At 40.0% G+C, this 9,533-nt stretch overlaps 1 protein-coding gene across 1 annotated transcript in view; it reads right to left on the bottom strand.

Annotated features, from left to right (window-relative positions):
• Positions 1–385: 385 nt before the first annotated feature.
• LOC123980676 (G-protein coupled receptor 4-like) overlaps positions 386–9,533 on the bottom strand; it is a 9,670-nt gene continuing 522 nt past the window's right edge. The window contains exons 2-7 of the mRNA XM_046065197.1: positions 9,429–9,492; positions 6,248–6,417; positions 2,810–2,872; positions 2,429–2,600; positions 973–1,160; positions 386–863 (exon numbers count right to left, since the gene is read on the bottom strand). Of these exons, the coding sequence (XP_045921153.1) occupies positions 386–863; positions 973–1,160; positions 2,429–2,600; positions 2,810–2,872; positions 6,248–6,417; positions 9,429–9,492 (1,135 nt within the window). The remainder of the gene's footprint in view (positions 864–972; positions 1,161–2,428; positions 2,601–2,809; positions 2,873–6,247; positions 6,418–9,428; positions 9,493–9,533) is intronic.

Here is a 9,533-nt window from a genome sequence, read left to right as displayed (position 1 = left end):
AATATTATTATTCATAATTTCATTAACAAAGTGTAGGATCACTACACCCCACACATCAAATCAAAGAAAGCTGCCTACCCTTCAAGCTGGATGGAAATCTTTTCTGTGGCTCACATCACGACATTTAGCTTGTGGCTTTTCGGTCTCAGCAAATAATGAGCTAAAGTTTAAAAATGGGAAACTTATAGTAGACTTTACTAACTTATATTGAAACATATTGAAACATTCACAGTTGTATCTATTGGACTTCCAGAAAACTTACTTATTATGTGGTTTTATCCATATTGTATAGTTGTAACAGTTGTTGCAAAACTCCTCCTGTTTCCTCCCCTTTCTCTCTCTCTCTCTTTCTGCATGAAGCTGACTGTGGAAATGTTGTCATCATTTATACTGATGGACTGCTGATATCATTGCTGTCCATTCTGCAGCAACACACAGAGGCCAAAAGCTTGTCCATGGTCCCTTTCCTCATGAAGACATACAGGACTAAGTCTGCAAGAGGACTCAGTTTAAGAAACATGAAAGACAGCTCGCTGAGGGTCTTGTCATAGTATATCCCCAGATACCAAATGATGGTGGGCAGGAACAGCAGCGTGTAAATAAGCAGCACCAGAACCAAAATTCCCACAATTCTTCGTTTTTCATCAGAGGGGACCGAGATGGAAGCAGACAGTGTTTTGAGGGTCCCAACCAGGAAGAATATGAACAGTGGGAAGGGAAGGAGGAGGAGGACAGCAAAGATGTGGGCCATATATACATGCCAGAAATACAAAGTGAGGACCCAGACCAGGACACAGACCACCACAGAGGTCTTGATGGTTCGTCTGTAGCGGTACCACAGCGGGTGGGCGATGACCAAATACCTGTAATACAAGATGGACACAAAGTCTTTGAGGAGCTTCAGAGTTATAAACTAATATAATGTTCAGACACAGAAGGAGCTCCACACATACTGGATAGACAGACAGATACCTTTCCAGGGCGATGCAGACCATGAAGTAAACACTGGCAAACAGACCGGGGTAGAAAATATACTTGACAATATCAGATGTCTTCACATTCTCAGGTTTTGCAGCTTCAACGATCATGTAGCAGAGCTGAAGGAGGTCGGTAATGAGGAGGTTGATGACGTAGATTGGAGCAACGTGATCACTTCTCACCTGCAGGTAAAAGTAACCAAGCAGTTGTGAACATGTTGTGAAGTCCACCTCCTCCCAAATCTGTCATCTTGCTCTGCCCAGCAGCTGCAGTCAGAGCCATATCTGACTTTTTCATCAAACAGAAATCTATGATATGACACTGGCAAGACTAAGGGCCGGATTTCCTGCAGCTTCTGCAGCAGTTTTTCAGCCACAAATATGAAGCCTTCTGGCTCAAACACGAGCTGGATTTATCTTTGTTTTACGCTTTGTTTGGGGGTGAAGGGGAGTGGTAATGAAGTGTTTCCCATATCATAATTATCAACACTGAACGCAACATATTGATAGTCTTTGTTTTCTTTTTTTTTTAGGTATCTTGACTTGCTCAGGAACACATTGGTGTCTCAGAGTGGATTTGAAGCCGGGTGTCTCACACCAAAGGCATGTGTCTTACCCACTGCACCATTACCACCCCTCTGCCACACAAAGTGAGAAATATCAACACCATCTCCAGCTCCACCTGCTCTGAGCTGCTCGACCTGCTGCTCTTCCTCTCTCTCCCAATCGTAGACTGTAAGTGGATGTAGTCATCGTGACGTCACCCGTTTGTGGACCGCCGTTTTGAAGCCTCGACTTTGGCCGATTTGGACGAGACAGCGGAGCTAACAGCCGTGTGCGCAGCTAGCTAGCTTGCTTAGCTAGGTGCATCTATAACTCACGTTAACTGTCTTTTTAACAGGGCTGATAGCTTTTTCAACGGCGCTGGTTCATGGGTACGAGTCATTGTAGCCTGATTGAAAGGTCGCCATGTTAACGACTTGTCAATCACATATAATCCCGCCCTGAAGCATACTCTGCTTTATAGTCTATTTCCCTCTAAATGGGACCATAATTTACTAAATGAACATCATGTTATAATGAAGAAGACTTGAAACTAGCGACTGAGACCATAAAGTCATTAGGAAAGTGTTTCCTGAGGTGATAAATCAGCTGAGAAGTAGGGTCATTTGTAATGAGACCAGATTTCTTTTTGCTACGAGAAGAGTCGCCCCCTGCTGACCGTTTGAAAGAATGCAGGTTTAAGGGACACTGCGTTCGCATCAGTTTGCTGACCGGAAGCTCCCGCTTGCTCTCAAGTGCAATATGTTGTATTTTACCTCTTTTTATTCACGATGACGATGTTGCTTACTAATGCCTTAATTATGCTCCTCATCATACTTCACAGACAGACTATACAACAGACACACGACACAGAATATTTAAATAACTCTCAGTCATTATCTACATACCATAGAATAAAGAGCATAGACAGCCACGAGGGTCAAAGGAAGGCCGATACCAATGATTGTACATGTAACCACATGTTTGATGAATGCAAGTTTTTTATGTTCATAGGAGTTAAAGGTGAACTCGCTGTAATCATAGTTCTGTGAGGTGCTGTTAATGTAGAAATCTTCCACTCTTCAGAGTGAAACCTGTTGAGAGATCAGGTTATTAAAGGGAGCAGGTTTTTTAATATCTACATTATATTGTTCAGTGACATCACTAAAGCTGTGAGGTGAGATCACACAAATACAGTGTACCTGTAGTTTACCCACAATCATATCGAATCAAACACCGCTGTCTTTTCAGTTTTATATATTCAGAAAAAAGTAATTTACAACATTTACCTTTGAAAGCTGCGAGACTCCACCTGAATGAGTTCCCTACAGAAGTGTCTGATGTGTTGTCGTCTGCATCCACACAGTCCACAGTAAAAATGGTGAGTGATAACATGCAGTAGTTTCCTGTTAATCTGCACCTCCTCTTCTAAAGATCGTAAGAAAAAAAGTAGTCGAAAGCATTTAAATGATCTATGATGGACTTTTTGATTTAGTGCTTGTGGATGCATTATTCTGTTGTGGTCCTGACATGACTGCCTGCCTTCACCTCAGCTAAAAGAGAAGAGGACCTCAAGCAGTCTTGGTTCTGTATGTTTTCATGAGGAAAGGGGCTGCAGATGAACTGCTGACCTGCCTGTGTTCTCAGGGGTAGAGCAGCTATTTTATAAATGTGGGACGTGAGCACCTCAACACCCCACCTTTGGCCTCTGTTCCAGTCTCCACTACATCCCAAATAAAAATGAATTTCTACATTCTCTTCACCACAATATGCAGCTTCATATTAAAACATTCAACAGGTGGAACACGGGGTGACTTTTATTTTGAAGCAACACAGGAAATGCAGTGTATTTCTCATCAGGGTCAGCGCTGATAGTGATTGTTCATTGAATGTATTCGGGCTCATTATGTTCGATGCCATGGCGCCAATGCTGTTTGACAGCAGCCTCTGAAGCCTGGGTCACTCTGCCCTGGGCTGCTAAGTGCTGGATGTGACAATGTTTGAAAAGACAAATTGTTGTGAGTAAGACCAGGATCCTGGTGAGGCTCTGGCTGCGGAGAGCATGCTCTACATGATATGAGGTTTCACAGAGGAACCGCTCCCTCTTTTGGGTTTGGTGGGCAGGGCTTAGAGGAGCGATACAAGGGGCAGAGAGAGACGTGAAAGGTTTCGTATTGTATGTTTAATTGTTAACGACGGCTGCTTTAAAGTCACTGTTTAGCCTCACTACTTTTACTGCTTGTTTTAATGCTTGTACAATTCAGCCTGATCTAAATTAAATTAGAAGTTTTTTTCATCATAATTATCTTAAAGGTGCTGTAGATTGGAAAACTGTTTACCTTTGCATAGTTGAATAACAAGAGTTCAGTACATGGAACTGACATACCATGAAGGTGAGGTGCATTTACCTCAGAAGTGGGAAGTCAGAGCTGCGATTTGACCGCAAGTCGGAAAATCTCGCTCAGTCAGTCTTTATTCACAACTAGCCCAATTATCCATTGTAACCAACTCCGGTTTATAAAAACGCAGTAAGCAGTATTTACATATACAAAACACAATAGCAATATGTCTACAGTCAGCAGTTGGACAGTTCTTTGTGTACGACAATATCTATGGGACGCAAATACACAGAAGTGCTAATAAACAGTATAAACTGTGAATAACTGTTGATACACGGAGCAGCCATCTTGGATCACAAAGTTAGAGGTAGTGTGTGGTTCTCCAGACTTTCTGAGTTGGAAATCCGACTTATGGGGGTGCCCCCTGTTGTTGGATTTCTGGCTCGGAACGTCGGGAGAAGTGCACCACGAAAAAAAATGTTGGTACAGAAGGCAGCTAAATGTGCCAAACTAACCCACCTTTTCTGTGGTGGAACAGTGATAGGTACAGGGGCAGTGTGCAGGGCCGGGCAGGCAATCATATTATGCATAGATAGGATTAGAAAATGGATCATTGTTACTTGTTACTTACTCTACTGAGAAGAACTTCAAGAATAAATACGACATAACATATTTAAGTTCTTCTCACGCATTTGTAGCTGTACAATCAGTACGAGCATAGGCAGGCTCTAGCACAGGGGAAGCTCAGTCAGGGAGAGTTGAAGGTAAGGGCTTTGACTTCTATGCACACAAACACTGCTCTATTTTATGGAACTACACTGTAGTTTGCAGCGTAGAAGACGACTTAGCAGGAAAAAAATGAGCCACAGTAGCACTTGGGGAGAGGGGCAGAAAACGTTTTTAATTGAAATGATATTTTTAAAAGTATGAGAGGACAGCACAGCAATGCCACCTGAAGATAAAGCCCCTTTGATCTGATATGTGTCCTGTATCAAAATAGCGGAGGAGTAGCAGAATTTCCCAAGATTGTAATTTATTTTCAGTTTTGTTCTAATTTATTTTACTGAACAGCACCCAGCACTTTTATTTTGTATGCTGTATTTATGATGATTTCATTTGACCTTTTATACAGTGTAGGTGTATCGCTTTATATGGACAAATCTTTTTGGAGCTACAAAGAAAATATTTACAATTATAATCATAAATCATAAAGTGGATATTGCAAGGGCCATATTTTCCTGGTTAATGTCTGTTTGGCTTTGTTAGAGTCTGCCTTATGTCTTTGGTGCTAAAGTTGATTCCTGAAAGTTATATTTAACATTTTGAAGGTATTTTATTTTTCTATAATAAATGCTGACCAAATGTAACAGTGTGTCATCTATACAGGACTTCAAAGCCACAGTACCTGAATTATTTTGAGACTGGAGCAGTCATTATTTTCAGATGAATTTGGGGAAAACGCTTGAAGCATTTGTTGCGTTGAGCTATGTCAATTGCTTTTGTTTGATTACTTCATTGCAAACAGCTGAAAGTCTGTACATTGTGACAATAAACCTGATTTGCAGTGGGGGTTGAATAATTTTGATTGCATAGCTAAGCATAGATAATACAGACATTTGATACTGTGTGAAGGTTTTTTAGAGAAGTGTAAAATGCTACATAAAAATGCTGGATTTAATTTTTTGCAAATGCTCAATGTTATTTTCATTGGCTATAATTTCAGAGACTATTCTTTTTTGAGGCAAATGTAGGAGGCATACACACAAATTGTAAATACTGTAGCAGGTGCAGCATTTGTAGTCAAACATTTGATAATTAGGGAAAAACAACATATTTGAAATGCTGTTGAAATATTGGCTGGTCTGTAGAAAAATCTTATAATTGAGACAACTGCACATCTTTTTAACTGCAAATCACCAAAACATCCCTCTTAATTTTCATTGTGCACATTACTTTTTATATTAAGATTAGAGCCACACAATTTATAAGAGAAATCCTCTGTAAATGTACTTATTTTATAACCCCACTAACAAAGTTAATCTTACACACCACTGTTTCCCTAAAACATACAAACCATAACCTCAAAGACAGATCAGATCTCATATATATATATATATATTGCGTAATGAAAAACAAAAGGTGACAGTGCTTGCATCATGTAGCAGGAAGCATATAGATGATAAGCCCAGTGACTAACAGTCTTCCTCTTTATGGAAGTTCATATATATATATATATACACACACACACACACACACACACACACACACACACACACACAGTATTTAGTATGGGTCTTTTACCTGGTTTAATTGCACGAAAACATAATTCTTTTGCACTGGCAAATGTAAAAATCCTCATTTACAAAGTAAAAGTTTCTATATGTATACTGTGTTTCCATGGTACAGCGGCCGCAGTGGCAGCTCAAAGCCACAGGGTAGGTGACGGTCGGGTCCACGCCAGGAGGACAGTCAGGAAGCTCAAATGTCTTGTAGTAAAAGTCCCGGTACGTGCACACATGCTGATAAACGTTGCTGAATGGGATCTTGATGACAGGGTCCTGGAGGGGAGTAAAAACAACAAGAGGAGTTCATTTCTAAAGAATAATGGCACAGAGCTATTAAGCTACACATCAAATGTAAGCTGGGGATCACTAGTCTATTACTGCAAGAGCATGAGGAAGGGATTTGTTAATAAAAGAAAGAACAGGAGGAAAGATTCCAGCAGGCTGTTTTAAAGTACATATTGTACCTGACTATTATTTTAAGACGGACTTGAAACATTGTGAACCTGCTTCAAAGCATAGTCTCTGGACCGTCACAGCAGCAACCAGTCAGCTCAGATGGGTGAGATATTGCTAGAGACGCAGCGTCCTGTCACACAGAGATAAGGTCCAAACCAAACTGCTTCCTGAAACTGTTGATATTAAAATTTGTCATTTAATAATGGGCACTATTATTACTATGTGACAACATAAAATACAGCAGGTTAGTGCTGAATGCAGAGGATGCTCTAGTTGATTTTACAGCTTTAATAATTTGACCAGCGGCGTAGCACAAAGTTCTGGGCCTGCAAACAACGATGCTTTCAGTTATTGCGCGGCGCACGCATCGTTTCCATTCCCAGAGTATGGACACTGATGGGGAAAAACTTTTTCAAGCTGAAAGCCTACAGCCTAAATACGGAGGTCCGGGGGAACTCTGTGACCTCATAGCTGGTTACGGCCACGTGTACTGTACCACAAGTTGTTACACAAAGCTGAATTTCATTGACTAAAGAGACGGTAGTTATTTTAGGTCGCATTAATGTTCACTTGCTTACTTTGGAGAAGAGCAGATTGTGGTTACTGTGATGAATGTTAGTGTACATCTCAATTCTTGAAAGACTTCATGTACTCTAATGTGAGCTCAAACTTAGAACTTGTTAGCTTGGCATTTACTATTATTCACATGTTAATAATTATTTCCTTTTAAATTTCTGACTCTATTCTTTTTAGTGTCCAGAATTCCTGTTTAGTTAAATTTAATAATTTCACACCATCTTGAATGTCATGTGCACCAAACTCTAGTGTTTCACTTTATAGAAATACAATATAAGTAAAATCCTTGACCACAGACAGGGTTTTCTGTACTACCCACAATACCTTGCCAATGCAGTGACCAATGCAGATGATTGATTCCACTGGGAAACATCGAGCTACTGTTAACACATTAATTGTGATGGAATTTCTTGTCCTACATTACTGAAATGTTAGCATGCCTAATGTTTACTTACACATATCCTATTTAATAATAGCAAAACACACTTATTTCAGTGTGAGGCAGATTCTTTAAAATTATTTAACTTTGAGTACACCTGTTGATTTAATTACCTGTTGTTTAACAGATTAGTAAGTATGTGCTTCAATATTCAGCTTATAAACAAAGCACTGTTAAACTGCCACATATTTGAACAAAGTCTGGTGCGATATCATCACCATCATGATTCATGTAGTTCATATTTATGTATGTACGTGCTTCACCTGGGCAGACACAAGGCGGGATTCATGTATGTAATGAAACCTCATGTATCTAGTGAAACATTTTTCAATTGCTTGCTTGCTTTTCATTTTATCTTCCAAAAATTCTTTTTCCTAGTTTACAAAGTGTCACCTGCAGAAAGTCAAGGTATTTAAATAAAACATCTGACAGTTTGAGAAATCTGCTTGTTATTGTTGGATTGAATGGGCTAAAGTTTAAAAAGGAGAAACACAGAGTGTACATGCAGTTTACAGACATGCAGGATGCCTCCCTGGTTACAGCAGGTCGGGCTTTAGGTTCATATACACAATAAAGATTCGTTAACCAGCAGAGATGTTGTTGAAACTGCATTTGTCAGGTTTTAATTCACTGAGTTGGTCAATGACAGACATTCACATTTTTCTCTAGAAACTGATTTTTATTGGAATTCTATAAAATTTACAATTTCCTTTAAATTGACATATACTGTGGTTTGAGATTTTATCCATATTGGCAAGCACACAACAGCTGCTGCAAAATACCTGCTCTGAATCACATCACAGAAACTAGCATGCCTACCACTCAAACACCAAACATTAAACTTATATTTAGCTAAGTTAGGCCATTTATTTCAGAACCATTAGTTCAGAAATTCTCTTCACACCCCAACGGCAATAACTAAATCCAATGCTCTGTCACAAAAATGAAACAAAAATCTGTTTTTGTTGCTCTCGCAGGACTGTAATAAGTAAATGACCTACGTGTGCACTCACTTTGCATGAAATGTGTTTTGGGGGACTGGCTCTGGAGGGAGGGGGAAGGATTTTTCAGTTGGATACTTTCAAAATAGAGCTCTCTCTTGCTGATGTCTACAGCGTTGAGTAAACAAGCTTAAAATAAAGATAAACAAACAATATATACTTTCCTGTTTGTACAAAAAATTTAAGCAAATACAATTTAAGGTAGACAAACATTAGTAAAGACACTTGAAAACTTAAAATGTCCCATTTCTGTCTAGTCTCTATATACACTTTCTATTCACCTCCATTTCTCCTCCTGTTTCCTCCCCTTTCTCTCTCTCCCTCTTTCTCTGCCTACATGAAGCTGACTGTGGAAATATTGTCATCATTCATACTGATGAACTGCTGATCTCATTGCTGTCCATTCTGCAGCAACACACAGAGGCCAAAAGCTTGTCTATGAACCCTTTCCTCATGAAGACATACAGGAACAAGTCTGCAAGAGGGCTCAACCTAAGAAACACAAAAGACAGGTTGAAGAGTGTCTCGTCAATAAAACAAGATACTCCCAGATAACAAATGATGGTGGGCAGGAACAGCAGCGTGTAAATAAGCAGCACCAGAACCAAAATTCCAACTATTCTTCGTTTTTCATCGGAGGGGACCGAGATGGAAGCAGACAGGGCTCTGAAGGTCCCAACCAGGAAGAACATTATCAGTGGGAAGGGAAGGAGGAGGAAGACGGCCGAGATTGTCGCGTGGGGCACATAAAAATGTGAGAAATACAAAGTGAGGAAATATACAAGAGGAATGACCCAGATCAGGACACAGACCGCCACAGAGGTCTTGATGGTTCGTCTGAAGCGGTACCACAGCGGGTGGACGATGACCAAATACCTGTAATACAAGATGGACACAAAGTCTTTGAGGAGCTTCAG

The sequence above is a fragment of the Micropterus dolomieu genome, linkage group LG12 (genome assembly GCF_021292245.1).
Source record: "Micropterus dolomieu isolate WLL.071019.BEF.003 ecotype Adirondacks linkage group LG12, ASM2129224v1, whole genome shotgun sequence".
Classification (NCBI taxonomy): Eukaryota; Metazoa; Chordata; class Actinopteri; order Centrarchiformes; family Centrarchidae; genus Micropterus; species Micropterus dolomieu.
Note: the sequence above shows the minus strand (reverse complement) of the source record. Positions and strands in the feature narration are given on the sequence as shown.